Below are 15,279 nucleotides of genomic sequence, written 5' to 3'. Positions count from 1 at the left end.
GGAGGCTGAGGCGGGGGAGGAGTTATGTAGATCGCGGCTGAACCTTCTCGAGCGGAGGGGCCAGCGCGGAGAGCAGAAGCGCAGCCGGGGGAGCGGAAAGCAGAGCAGAGCGGCGGGGCGGCCGAGGCCTGGGCACGAGCGGGAGGACGGGCGGGCTGCGTGGACCAGGCGCCCTCGCCGGAGCGGCCGCGGGGCTCGGGCGCCACCTCTCTCCCGCCGGGACCAGGGATGAGGAGGAGGAAGAGCTGACCCGCCCGGTGCCGCCGCCGCCGCTGGGCGCTCGGGAGTGAAGGAGGCTCTCTTCCCCCTCCTCTCGCTCTCGCTGGAGGTGAACCTGCCTCCCGGCGCTTCCTGGCCAGCGCTAGGGACGGCCGTGCGGGCGGGAGATTTTTTTGCCGAAGGAGGGGGCGGAGAGGGGGGAGGGAATTAAAAGGACGGAGCGGCCGGAGGACGAGAGCTCTCCCTTCTCCCTTGGAAGCACAGTTCACTATGGTCGGACTCGCCTTCAGCTCTGCAAGCCGGGGGGAGTTCGTGCATCATTCCAGGGTCCTTTTCTTGCAAGCCTTGCTTTGGATTTTATGCGCGGCTGGCTGCAGAGCGGAGCAGTATTTCAATGTAGAGGTAAGACCCAGGCGCGGGAAAGGTCCGAACGCGCTTCCCTAAACTCGGTCGCTCCGGCCGGCAGCCCGGACGCTTGCCTTCCTGCAGCAGCCCCACATCCTCTCCGAGTTTCCCGTCTCCCCGGCCGGCGAGATCGCCTCCGAGCCCGGGCATCCCCTTCTCCCGGCGCCGCGGAAAGCCACGCTGCTGCCCGCCGGAGCTCCCCATTGTGTCCCGACGCTGCCCTTCGCCTCGGATTGGGTGGGAAGGGGAGAGCCCGGCGGGCGCAGCTTCCCAAGGGGAGCGGTGGGCATCGGGCTGGGCGCTTCGGCTGCAGTTGGACCCCCTCCTCCCGTCGGTGTGTAGGGCAGGGGCGTGAGAGGGGGGAAGAGGCGAGCGTCTGAGCGGAGCCCGGCTGCTTTTGTCATTCACACGTGCCTGAGGATGTTGCTGCTGCGGCCACGGCAGAAGGCATAAGCGGATGTCCCCTCCAGCAACTCCAAACGGGAAAGTTCGAGGTGGAGAGCAACTTCCTGCAGTTAGCTAAAATGCCCGAAGGTGAACGGCACCCGAGAGCATCTGCTCCTGCTGCGCTGTCACAGGCCGGTTACTAGACCCTCCTTTTGATCGGCATTTTCTGGTCTCAGCCCAGTTTTTCGGGAAGTGTTGGATGCTTTCCTGTTAGATCAGGATTTTAAGCTGCGGTCGGAGGTGCACATGCTTGGAAGTGGCTTCCTTTGCGGTCAGTGGCACTTCTTTGGAGGGAAGGTGCACAGGTGTGAGCTCTTAATCTCATGGCAGGCTTCACTCTGCTGTCAGTATATTGTTTTCCTTTCTGTTGTTTCAGGTAGGTAGCTGAACAGTAGAACAGCAAGATTAGAGTCTGTTGGTGGCACCTTAGAGATCAACAAGACTTTCCAGTTTAAGCTTCCCAGAGTCAGAGCTCCCTTAAGTTTATACCCTAAAAATCTTGTTGGTCTCTAAGGTACCACTAGACTCAAATCCTGCTGCTCCCTTCTGTTGTGCATTTGTGTTTAGGATGCAGTTCCCTCCTTTCCTCTCTGTCCTTTTCTGTTTGCAGTTGCATCTGAGTGTAATTTTCTCTCTCTCTCTCTGGTTCCTCTAGTTGGTTCTCTACTCTCCAAGACAGTTACCTTTCTTCTCCCTTGCCTGCCACTCTTTGAACTTCTGTACCAGGAGACCACACATAGATAACTCTCATTCCTGCATGAAACTCCACTTGTTTTTTCTTTAGTTCAGTACAGTATGTCTAGTTTAGTTTTTTTTCTGGCACCAACACACTTTCTGACCTTTTTTTTCCTTATGCACGTCTGTTCTTTTATTTCACATTGACTCCTGTTCTTTTAGCTTTCTGAATCTGGTTTGCGTCCCTCCTTTTTAGTAACAAGACCCTCTCCTTGGCTTCACCATACATGACCACCACATGAGCTTTGTTAAAAAAAGACACCTTTCATTACCAAATCATCTCCTCCTGTTATTTATTTATTGTCCGGCATTTATGGGCCACTCTTCTCAAGAAAACCCCAGTATGTATGTCTCTTGGGCTTTTCTTCATAAAATCTGTCTCATGCAACATACACACCCTCACACAGGAACCTTTCCTCTGTCTCCTTGAAGTGAGAACTCAGTTCTCTTTTTACATTGGTTCCTTTGCCATATGTCTATTATCTTAGCTTCTTCATACACTGAGTATCCATTTTCCCAGTGCACTTATCCACAGTTTGAAGCTAGAGCTCTTTGTAGTTGGAACAATAGAGTTTGTACAGGGCCTGGTGCATCTTGGCTCAACTCAGATTATGGTCCTTGGAGACCACAGAAATATGAATGGTCAGTCAGCCAGGATTATTTTTCTTGTCTCATCTCCTTTCCCCATTATTTTCAATAGGATGTAGAGCAACACTGAGAAAAGGCCAGTCTGCCGCTTCTTGCCTAGGTAGCGCTGCATGTAAAGAACAAGACATTCAGGCTCCTGGAGGCACTTCTTCCTACCATTGCCAACAGCCTGCTCTGCAGAAAACAGGCCAGCAGCAGATGGTGCTAGGACATGAGGAGTGAAAGGAGGGTCTGTTGGGACTCTAGGAAGAGGCCAGTGACAGCAAAAGAGAAAAGAGCATGTTACGTTGGACAAAGCACTGCAGCAGCAGGCCAGTCAATGGGGTAAAGCTAGAACTGGGGACCAGTGTTTCTTCCTTCTTATTTACTTATTCTATTTATTTACATAATTTATAGTCCGTCTTTCTCATGGAGACTTTTCCGTAATCTGTCTTTTTTAATGCCCGAGAAAGTCATGGGGTGATAGCAGAGCTTATTGTCAGGAGTGCAGGTGCTTTTGGTTAGTAAGTCCACGTGCTCCAGCATTGCTCTGTCATAGATACGGGCTTTGGCAAAGCCTAAGGGAGAATAATCCAGGCCTAGAAAACAATTTCAGATTCCTAGATGCCAGTGTTAAATGTAGAGTTGCCCAGGGACCAGTTGCCTGGGCTTTTTCCAGTCCTGGAATAACCTTCCCGTTGCTGTGTTAGACCACACAGTGGTGTGCCATCTTATCTTGCGCTGCCTTCTTGAAATCAGCATGGTCCCTGCTACTAGTCTGAAGGAAAATTAATTTCCATTTATCTTTGAACAAGGCTGAGAGCTTTTCAAGTGCCATTTGTTGTAAAAATGGAACAGCCATGGCCACAGTGCAGAGAGAACGTGAAGCTGAGGACTTGGCAGCAGGATGGTGACACTGTGCCATGCATTTCTCTGTGTCAGCATCAGACCCATAAAACACTTACACAAGACAATAAATCACTAAAACCCCATCCATCCTCGAGCACAGCAAATTCTGTTCCAAGAGCAATTTAAATAAACACAGAAATGAGAGGGCAGTTATATGCCAGAGTCTGTGGAGCTGGATTTATGACTGCCTGAACACACATCGGTGGTAGTTTTGAAAGCAGAATCTAATCTAGCTGTGGTCACTCTTTGATGTGAACATGAAAGATAACTCTTGCTCCTGACCATTTTTGCTGTGTTCTGAAAGCCCTAAAATAGTATACTTGTGATACCTATTGCATACTATGTAGACATGCTTTCTGGTGAGTAGCTGCTGCTGTAAACTTACATTCTTTTTACCAACGACTTATGGCGCCTCTGTCTGGAAATGTGCTGGTGTTGTGGTTTCTATTTCATACGTCTAATTTTGTAAGCCAGAAATGTATGCAGAAAATATTAGAGGTATGGCTTTCAAATATGCAAGGAGCTCAAATTTGCATTTTATATACACATTTCTGTATGCGTCACATTGACTCTTCATAAATCTTGCTGTAGTTTAGATGCAAATTTACCTTGGCACATGCATTTAAATGTCAGAATTAGCACTGTGTAAATGTTGAAACCAGGTAAGGGGGCTCTTTTCAGCAATGTGGTTTCAACCATATCTACTGATTGCTCATTGGTGTACTGATAACCTTATAAGAAGACTGTAGAGGGACCAGTGTGAAATCTGTTCAGTAGGGAAACCATGTGGAAATTTAGGACTGGAGAATCTTAGCCATAGTCTTGTGATCTCTCTTATGATGTAGACTACTGATTTGGATGGGAGCTCATCTGCTCGCAAATCCTACTGTAGATGTGAGGTCTCTGTTGAAACAACTACATGTGTAATTTGTTTATATATGCAAATACTTCTGAAATTAATGGGTCATCTGTAACAGTTCAACATATGGGGATCACAGGGCATGCAGTTTTTAAAGGGATATCTGTGTTGTGATCTGGTTGGATGAATGGTTGGCTAACCCATTCATAGGGGCCACGTCATCTTTGGATGTCTGTGTACTTGGATCTATTTTCCATTGGGTTTGAATCTAGTTGAGATGGACATGGCATATTTCACTGAGTCAAGTTTCTGTTGTTGTAGCTTTACTGTAGCAATAAAGAGTTGCTAGTTAATTTTTGTAGTGCATAGTTTTCATAAGCCAAGAGCTTACCTTGACAGATTGGAGTGAACGCTGAAGAAGTAGGGTTAAGATGGCCAAGCCAACTATGTTTAGAGGGGCTGGTTCTACCTCAGTCAGACTCTTAGGGAGTCTTATCAGTAACATTTCCAGGCTCAGAATTATAAGGAGGATATCACAAGGGCAGAACTGTTGCATGTTTGACTTACAGTCAGTTGTATTTTTTATTTTACTTCGTTTGTACCCTACCAAAGTGGCTTACATCATTCTCCTCTCCTCCCTCTCCTCCATTTTCCCTCACAAAGTTCCTCTGAGGTAGGTTAGGCTGACAGTATGTGATTGGCTCAAGGCCATTCAGCGAGCTTCCATGGCAGAGCAGGGAATTGACCCTGGGTTGGTCAGATCCTACTCGGTCACTTTAGCCACTACACCACGCTGGCCCTCTTTAGTGAGGATGGACCACGCCCATATAGTCAGCGCCATCTCTTTGTCACCTTTAGATCATTTTCTTCCTTCGAGGAGCTCATGGTAGCACATATCCCATTTTTTGTTCACAGCCCTGTGAGGTAAGTTAAGCTGAGAGAGAGAAACTGGCCATGGGTCAAACAGTGAGCTTCATGGCCCAAGTGGGAATTTAAATCTAGGTTTTCATCCAGCACTCCAACCATTACGCCACATATGTTTCTTCTATTGTCTTTTATCTGTTTTTATGCACTTTTAGTGTAGAGTACAATGTGAGGGTAAAAGAACAGGCCAAAGCATTTCCTCACTGAGGGAGAGAGAGAGAACTAAGATGATTCTCTTTCCATACCCTCTCTTAGAATCTGAGCCTGGTAGGGGAGTTGTGGTAGGAAAATTTAATCCTGTCGCAGGTCTGATGCTGTCTCTGAGCTGGCAGGTAGCCATCTCTACTGCAGACAACAGTTTTGGTAGTCCTTTTAGGAATATGAGTCTTCTTCCTAAGTTGCATGGAATAGTCTTGATAATGAATTACGATTGTTATAAATGTCCATGTTAACTTGAACGGTGTCATCATAGATCACCGTTCCTGATACTATGCAGCTTTTTAGATGCTGTGATCCCAAATACACTGCCTTGTAAGTCTTGTTCATGAATAAATGAGTTTAGAATCATTTGTTACGTTAAAAAGGGAGTGGTGGTTTTATTTCATAATTCTACAGATAAATTCACAAAATGTACTAGTTTGCCTGCCCACACTGCTTATTACTTACTGAGTGATCCAAATGTCATGATATTGATTGTACTGACTCACCCTATGTATTCCACCTTGAGTCTCAATGAGAAAGGCGGACTATAAATGATGTAAATAAATAAATAAAAATAATAACTGACATCTGTGCAAGGCAGGACTAACTTTTCACAGGTGGCCAGACAATAGTTATTTTCAAACCTGTTATTTGGTCAGCCAGAGGTTTTGAGTTCATTGGCTGCCCGCCATCAATACGAGATCCTGGTACTGTGCAAGTCAATGAGAATTCTGCTATTGAGCTTCATTAATCCATGCTATCGTTATCATCATCAGTCATACTGACACTGAATCCTTTTTTTAAACGAAAGAGCTATGAACCATAAATTGTTTCTTCAATCAGTTTTTGTACTTTACAGCTGGAATTCTAGAAACTCAAAAACACATTGTTCCTGTGAGTATCTTGTAGACACCAGGATATGTTTCTACCTTCGTACAACATTCCTTTTTCTAAGTGGATATCTTATAATCATCAGTTACTGAAAAAGCTACTTGGAGTATACCAGAGATGTAAAATGCAAATGATTAGATACTGCCCAGCAGCTGCTTAACAACAACAACAAAAGAGTAAGGTGCCAATCAGTGTGACCCATTTCTGTACTGATTAAACATGTGAAGCGTGCTCCTGCCAATTCACCCTGCTGTTCCATCAAATTCAGTATTGTCTTCTCTAGCCGCTGGTGGCTCTCCAGGGGCAGAAAGGTCCTTCCTAATGCTTACCATTTCCACCTTTAACATGGATTGAGCATGCGACTTTCTGCATGCAAGTTATGTGCTCTTCTACTGTGCTGCAGCCCTCAACCTGGTTAGGCTTGGACTATTTGTTTACCTTTCCTTTTCCAGTGCAGCTTCTGTATTGTTCTGCCTTGTCTATATATCCTTGATAAGGATAAATACTTGCTTGAGACCCATCCAGGGGGATTTGTTTTAGCATGTCCTATTGTAAGTGAGTTTAAGCTTCCCCTTTTTAATAAGTATGATGGCTAAATTGCTTATTATGGAACAAACAACAGCAGTCTCAAAACCTGGGAGAAATAAGTGTCAAATATGTAGAATTTTCTTCCCCATGGCAACCAGCAGCGGAAAACCTCTTTGTTTCTTAACTGCTAACAGACTTCACAATTAGTGGTCTGCCATTGCTGGATTGTTACACATGACCTTTCCATCTCTTGTGTGTTTATGTTCACATCCTGATCCTTAAGGACATTTACTTGGAAGTAAGTCTCTGTTTATTTTAAATGGAAGTTTCATATAAGCAAAGTGTGTTTAAGCATACAAATGGAAGTAAGCCTTACTGCAAAGAGATGTGTGTGTCTATTTCAACTGGTAGTAGGTTTGGGGATATGGGGTGGTATGGCTCCTCCCCCTCTATTGGATTTTCATTTAAATGTGCATTTTAATTGGAAGTTGTCTGCTGCAATGACCTAAAATAGCCTTGTGTTCTTTTTAAACTGTATCAGAGGTGTGGGATATACATTTGTGTGCATTTTAGAGCACACTGAGAAAGCTACATTTATTACTCATCACATATCCCACCTCGATACAGTGGTCATGCAAGCCGTGTTAATGTAATGAACAATGACTGTGATGGTCATGTACTCTTGAATATGATAGCTGATTGTGCTTGGTTTGCTGGCTTTTTTATCTTTAGTGGTGTCTTTGTAGATGGTAGCAGACTCAAATCTCACCATCCCCGATCCAGTGAGTACATTCTCATTGTCTTCCAATCTTTTGGCAACATGCAGGCATTCATACATTACTTGGACTTGCTTTAAAAACTGACCACAAGCTCTATCTAGTAAAATCCCAAACCCTACTATTTAAAGAGCCAGTTTGGTATAGTGGTTAAGAGCGTGGGACTCTAATCTGGAGAGCTGGGTTTGATTCCCCACTCCTCCACTCAAAGCCAGCTGGGTGACCTTGGGCTAGTCACAGTTCTCTGGAGCTCTGTTATCCCCACCCACCTCACAGGGTGTTTTGTTGTGGGGATAATAATAACATACTTTGTAAACCGCTCTCAGTGGGCATTAAGTTGGCCTGAAGGGCGGTATATAAATCAAATGTTGTTGTTGTTGTTAAAGAACTTGGTGGCAGTTGGTATGAAATACACAATAAGAGATTCTTTTGCAGTAGAATGCTGTGGATAATGTTGGTGCTTTCTAAAACTTGTACTTGTTTTCAATTTAACATACTAATGAATTACATCCTAAACAGCAGATAATCCCTCTGGAGTCCCTGTCATGAAGGGATTTATAATGATCATGTGGTAGGTTATGATGGATGGCCCTTAGATATGGAGGGCCACGTGATAGAATGTTCTTCTGGTCTTTTGTATTGTGATGCTAGTGGATTTTATTTCCCCCCGTGTAAGACTGTAAATGGGAGGGAAGGTGACATAGTATAGCCGAATCTTGTCAGATCTTGGAAGCTGAGTGGGGTCTGTCCTTGGATGGGTGACCACCAAGGAAGACTGCAGAGGAAGGCACTTGCAAACCACCCCTACTTTTTACTGGCCTTGACAGACTCTTGCTGGGGAGTTACCATAAGATGATTATGACTTGATGGCACACATGTGCACATGATTGTAAATATCATTGTAATGCTGCATGGGTTATGGCAGAAGGAGAAATGGTGAGTCTATGAGAAGGTTTTTTTCAAAGGCTCACTACCCTTCTGATCTCTATGCCTTCCTCATAGAATGTAGGCTGGAGAGCTCCTAGTGAAACCATACTTCACTCTTGATGTGCATTGTCAAAACAGTGTCAATCTCCTTGTGTCATGCTTTGATGGTTGAGGAGGGTATTGCTTGATACTGTGCTGTCACTGTTGATCTCAGTTGAGGTATGTAGTTCTCCATCAGCACTGAACTTGGGGATGGTGGAAGAGTTGCCACCATCTTCTTAAGAGTAGTTTCACAATTAACACTATTACTGTCACATAACCTGATCTTGTTAGATCTCAGAAGCTAAGCAAGATTGGCTCTGGTCAGTATTTAGATGGGAGACCACCAACAAAGGCCAGGGTTCCTCCATAGAGGCAGGCAATGGCAAACCACCTCTGAACATCTGTTTCCTTGAAAACCTTATGGGGCCACCATAAGTCAGCTATCACTTGATGGCACACACAAGAAAGGGTTTGCTAGTAGGTGTCCTGGTAGAGGTGGCTTTGGGGAACTTTATTATCCATGCAGAGGTCTTCTTGGCTGGTCAGGCTCTGGACTTTATGGCCTCTGTGATGTGTCTTTGGTTATGTTGGTGGCAAGGTAGATAGGCTTGGGATCCAGCTTGTGCCATAGTCAGAGAGCTTTCTATTGAAGATGTGCTTGAGCATGTATAGCAGACCACTTAGGGTGGTCTGCCCCAGAGGCTGATGAGAGTATGAGATGTCTTGGGGAACTGTAGAGTCTGAGCAGTGCTCCTTGTCATTGTTGGAGCTGAAATATTGGACTACAGAAGGCTATTAATAGAGCTGCTTCCCAGTATACTTTCTCCTCTTCTAGGAAGAGCCCCGTTTCAAGATTTTTACCAGATCTGAAGGAACTGAAGAGGGTGTGGGTCTGTACTGTTGTTAACAGACATCTGAGGCCGAAACTGATAGAACTTTCTATGAAAATCATTTGAAAGCCTATGAGGTGACTTTGATAATGATGAGGAATGCTTATTTCTGCTATTACTGCACTGGCTGATTTTCATCCAGCTGAATTGTTTAGGATGGTCGCTCAACTGAGGACTCCAAAAGAACAGTCACAAAAATGTTTTTGCATACTTATTTGTTGATAAAGTCTTTCATACTATGCTCTAATCTTTATGCTGATATGTTGTCATGTGAACGATATTGATGGGCTTATGAGTGTTCTGAAAGCCTTTCTCTGCAGTCCAAATCCTTGTTCTTGGTTATTAAATTCTTGCAAGGAGTTGTATATTTCACTATAGAGGATTGTTGTGTTCCTAGCTGGATCCAGGGAGGTCTCTCCTAAACCATTGAAGGAGGCAGTGATTGTCCTTTAAAAAAAACCAAAACCTTATTTGGAGAAGCTAGTATAGGCTAACTATAGGCTTGTCTAATTTACCATTTTTAGGCAAAACCAATGAGATGCTTGTGGGAAAGCAACTCCAGTGACACCTAGATGACATATCTCCACTTCTTATTGTGAACCCAGGCTTGTGAAAAAGATGGCTTGGAAGCTCTGGTGAATGATCTCTGTATTCCAGTGGATGAGGGAAATACATCCTTGTTAGTTTTTCTTGATTTCTGTGCTCTCTTTGATACAGTTGATCAATCACTGCTCCTAAGTCATTTAGAGTGTGATGGTATTGGAGTTTTAACCTTGAGGGGAGAAGGTGATTATAGGGGGATGAAGAATTGGCAGTTATGCTATTTGTTATGCCATAGGGCCTGGCGCTGTCTTCTGTGCTCGGTTATTATCAGGAGCTAAGCAGAGCATGAATATTACTCCCATTCTGCAATCTCTCCATAGGCTGCCCACCAATTACTGGACTCATTTCAAGGTACTGACTGTAGAAAGCCCTTCAAGGCCTTCGCCCCTCATATCTGCAGGACCACCTCTCTTCCCGTGCCCTGCCGTGACAGCTTCACTCATCTGAGCAGGCCCTTCTGCAGTTGCCACCCTGCAAATGGGCAGAATTAACAAAGGCCAATACGTGCATTTCTCTGTTGTGGACCCCGTCTTATGGAATGGCCTGCCTGATTAAGTTAGAAAGGATCCAACTCACCTGGTTTTCCACAAAATAAGCAAAACTAAAGTATTTAGGAGGGTTTTACACAGGTATTAGGACTGTACAATAAGGAAATGGTTCAGAAAGATGCTTCGGTAAAGAGATGTGGACTGTAGACCGTACTATCGTGTACTGTAAGCATTGTTGCTGTAAGTATTCTCCTATTAGGCAATTTATGCATCATTTAATATGTCATGTTTAAATGTTCTACTTTGTTTCAGCATTGTCTTAGCTCTGTATCAGATTTTGGTGTGTTTTCAAATTTCTGCAATCCAAACACTATTGCATTATTTATTGGATGTCGCAACCATTGATTGTATTGACTTTTGCTGTGTAATCTGCCTTGAGTCTCAGAGAGAATTCATAAATACATAAAATTTAATTCCTATATATGAATCCTCATGGAGATTGTCCATAGATTTGGAACTGGATGTCATTAATATATTGACAGTTTCACTGTTCACTAAATAAGCCTATGGATGTCCCTTAGTTGCTGTTGTGGTCAAGAGGCTGAAACACAGTAAGCTAAAATTGAGTTCTCTCTGTATTTGGGGATGGCTGTTTTGGCCATTCTGATCCCTACTGTAGTAGGGCTCAGCTTTTGTAACGTGATGTATATGGGACTGCCTCTGACAACTACTTGGAAACTTCATGGCTACAGCCTGTTTGATGTCTGGCATTAGCTTCTGGGAATATATTGCTCCCAGTATGCTGTCTCTTCATTGGTTGCCAGTTTGTTTCCAGGTCCAGTTCAAGGGGCTGGTTTTTGCCATTACAACCCTTCATTGTATAAGATCTAAAAACTGAAGGACCAGCTTGCCTGGTATGAGCCTGTGCAGTTACTCCACTTGATGCAGCAGTGCCTTTTGTCTAACCACCACACACCCACTTATGTATTATCAATTGCTGCCTGTTTATGGGATTTTAGGTAACTGCCCCTGCTTTGTGGAATCGCCTTCTGTTGGAGGTTGGAAAAGCACCTGTCAGTGATATTTTGAAGGGCTGAAAAACAAGAGTTCTTCGGGATGGAATTGGGGGTTGGTCAAAATAGGATATGAGAATGGAGGGCTCACAAGAATTTGAATCCTTGACCAAATATTGTTAGGGGGGTGCTGTTTGTATTTTTGTCTTGGTTGGCTAGCATGTTGGAATTGTGCTTTAGAAGTTAAGGTAGTTCTGTATTACTATTTTTTTGTGGTGATAGTTTAATTTTGTTACCCACCTCGGGTCCCATTTTTTTGAGAGAAAGGCGCATTTATAAATACATGAATAGTTTCTGGGAAGATCTTGAGAAACATTTTTTAAAAAGAAGAAGAAAACATTTTCCTCTCAGATTCTACAACAGGAGGTTGAATTTAATATCTTGTCAATTATTGCCTCTTCTTAGTGCAGCACTGCTATTTTCTTTTACCTAGTTTAAGATTTATGCTTCCCTTTGTCAGTTTGCCCTGACCTGGATAGCTCAGGCAAGCCTGATCTCGTAAGCTAAGCAGAGTTGCCCTTGGTTAGTAATTGGTTCGGAGAGCTCTAGTGAAGGGTCGCAGAGACAGGTACTGGCAAATCTGTTAGTCTCTTGCCATGAAAACCCCACCAGGGGTTGCCATAAGTCAGCTATGACTTGACGGCACTCTCCACCACCACTGCCAGTTTTATTTGATGCTTTCTGAAAGGTTGGTGCTTGTGCTGCGCAGGACACCTTGCCGGATGCTCTGTTTGGGATCCTGTTCAAGTTGATAAAGTTACAACAGGATGGCATATAGATTGATGCAGACTTCTGAAATAGGCTAAAGTTTAAAAGACAAGATCCTTTGATTTTGTTGTTAATTTAAGGACATGTGCATGAAGAATGTGGTAGCTGCCTTTATGAGGCATTCATGCACTCAGGGTTTTCAAAATGTAGTTGTTCACATTAAAACTCAGCACTGTTTCTTTTGATGTCCTGGTTCTGAGGGCATACAGTTTAGCTTGTGTATACAGTTGTCTTGATTTACTTTTCTGGATTGTGTTGTACTCTACAACATTAGCCTTCTTTGTAGGCAGAAGAATGGGGAGGTTGGGGGGGGGAGTTGGAATTCATTGGCCCCCCTCCCAGTCTCCAAGAACTGATGGTTGCTTTTATGAAGAAGAGGGGTACTCCATATGTATGTTGTATGGAAAATGTGCTACACTGCTTGTTATAAGGAATCTAATTGCAGAGAGACAGCCTATATATAGAGTTACCAACCTCCAAGTAAGACCTGGAGATCTCCTGTAATTGTAGTTCATCTCCAAACTACAAAGATTAGTTCCCTTGGAGAAAATGGCAGCTTTGGAGGGCAGGCTGTATGACATCACATCTCTGCTAAGCTCCCTCCCCTTCCCAAAATGCTGCCTTCCCTAGGTACCGCCACAAATCTCCAGGAATTTGCTAAGACAGAGTTGGCAACCCTACCTACATGTGTACAGCTAACTCCTATGTCATACAGTCCTGTTCACAAAAGAACAGTGCAACTGTGGAGCGTGGGAGTGGGTGAAGTTATGTTTGCCTTTTTGTATATTGATTGCATGCACAATTTGAATGTCTGAAAAGGGTTTTGTTTGTAGGTCAGGTGTGCACATTACACCAAGGGCAGGGAGAAGGGTGAGAGATTTGTCATTAACTTTGTGTCCCATTTATATTTTGCTATTAGCCATGCATTTACAGGCATGTGAACCTAAACTGCAGAACGAGATGCAATTTTATTTAGAGCTGAAATAGATTTTAAAATATAATTGTGCTTAGAACTTTATCTGTATAAAATAGGGAGATCATGTGCTATTTTGAAGCCTTTTACTTTACTCAGTTGCTTAGCAACCATTCACACCACCCTACTTGCCATTTCTTCCAAATATCTTTTAATGTGTGAGTAGGGGCATTTAAGGTCTCACAATTCCTGTCTCTGAAGAATTCCGATTAATATTAAATACTAGTAATAACATTTAGAGGTGTAGTAATTTCACTTGTTCTATGGTGCATATTTCCACTTATGCCAAAGTAGAGCTCCATTTCTTTACACTGGTGATTAGTTTGGGAACCAGTCTGCCGAGAAGTTATCCTGTATCAGTTTCACTGAACAGGATGGAAGCTGTGCAGTTCATTTTAGTGATGCTTGAACACAACTGCTGCCCAGCAGATGGCATTTTTGGTTATTTAGTGAGAAACAAATCCTTCTGCAAGACTTCTCTGTTTTTAGCCCAAGTCCTCCTATTGTTTGTCTCATCAGTGATTGTCATGTGATCATAACAAGCTGGAATTTAGAGAGCACGAGCTCAACACTTGTAGTGCTGAATCTTTCCCCAGAAGCTCCTTGGGAGATGGTCCCTCCCTCTTGCATGACGAGGCAGCTTGTTCCTTTGAGTTTCCTATCATAGTTCATTATATATATATATTTGTTACAGTTTTATCCCATCTTTCCTCCAAGGAGTTCAAGGCAGCATATGTCTTTTTCCCTATCCTCCATTTTATTGCCACAACAATCGTGTGAGGTAGACTAAACTGAGAGAATGACTGGTCCAAGGTAATCCAACAAGTATCATTGCTGAGTGGAGATTTGAATTGCCTGCTTGTCCTTCCTCTCTACAGCCCTGTATTTCAGTCCCCACACTCTGCTTTAGCTTTTTAGAGGTTACAGGGGGTTGCCAGGGGAAGGCAGAGAAGCTCTTTATCCACAAGCATCTCAAGTGTGCGGTTTGTAGGATCCAACCTAGAGCTTTTCAGTACTCCAGTGGAGTACCCCACAGTGTTCAGGCTACTGCAGGGATAGGATGGGGACATTTCAAGCACATGTTCCTATCTTTAGCCAATGTTTGTATTACCCACAGTGGATTTTGGAAAGTGGGAGAGTTGGCATGGGACTCCCTCTCTCTCTCAGCAAAACAATGATATACTTTAACGATCAACAGTTTTAATACAGATGCTAATTGCAAAAAGATATTAGTTCGCAGCTGTTGTGAAATGGTAATTTTTAAATCATTGTAATCCATTATGAATAACTTGCAACAATGTTAGATATCCTTTCTATAACTGTAAGTGGCTTTTTTAATTCCTGAAAATATAAATAATACATAGAAGCAGGTATGGGGAAACAAACCACTTTTTAAGGGCTGATGTGCTAAGTAGGCTGCAGGCCAATTTCTGTTCGAGATTTCGGCACTTATAGGCTAGGGAAAGATGCTTTGCTGTTCTTTTAGGCTTGCCTCTGTCCTTGTTAACAAATAATATATTAATAAAGGTCAGCAGCTGTCTACATAGTGGCATGCTTGGTTTCAAGGCCTTTTGGCGATATTTGTCAAGTGACAATATCTGATTGATCAGTTGACTAGCATGCTGTGCTGTACATTTGGGAACTTAAACTGGGATACGGTAACAATTTAGGATTCGCTCGAAACACTGTCAATGCTGCCATCATAAGTGGAGTTGTACCTACTGAAGACAGTGTAACTCTGTACAGAATGGCACTGACTATGCCAGATTTCAGCATTATACCCAAAGAAGGTACCAATGTGGTGAAATTTTCAATCTTACTCTCTAGAATTTCATTCAGCTGCAGATGTTTAAATAGAAGAAATGTAAATAATAAATTAAGGTTCGTAATCCTATTGCAGCACTTTCTCATTCCTGGCTTCTTCACAAGAGCTTAGTCTCTGCTCCAGTCTATTCTCCTCCTCAAATATATTTTGCTCTGTTCTCTCATGTACT

The 15,279-nt window shown here is 43.5% G+C and overlaps 1 protein-coding gene across 1 annotated transcript in view; it reads left to right on the top strand.

Moving 5' to 3' along the window:
• The first annotated feature begins 454 nt into the window (after positions 1–454).
• The window catches only part of MMP16 (matrix metallopeptidase 16), a 218,859-nt gene continuing 204,034 nt past the window's right edge, over positions 455–15,279 (top strand). The window contains exon 1 of the mRNA XM_054984945.1: positions 455–621. Within this exon, the coding sequence (XP_054840920.1) occupies positions 490–621 (132 nt within the window). The 5' untranslated portion in view covers positions 455–489. The remainder of the gene's footprint in view (positions 622–15,279) is intronic.

Source organism: Eublepharis macularius, chromosome 7 (assembly GCF_028583425.1).
Source record: "Eublepharis macularius isolate TG4126 chromosome 7, MPM_Emac_v1.0, whole genome shotgun sequence".
Lineage (NCBI taxonomy): Eukaryota > Metazoa > Chordata > Lepidosauria > Squamata > Eublepharidae > Eublepharis > Eublepharis macularius.
The sequence above is the reverse complement of the archived record's forward strand: the minus strand, read 5'-3'. Positions and strand labels throughout refer to the sequence as shown.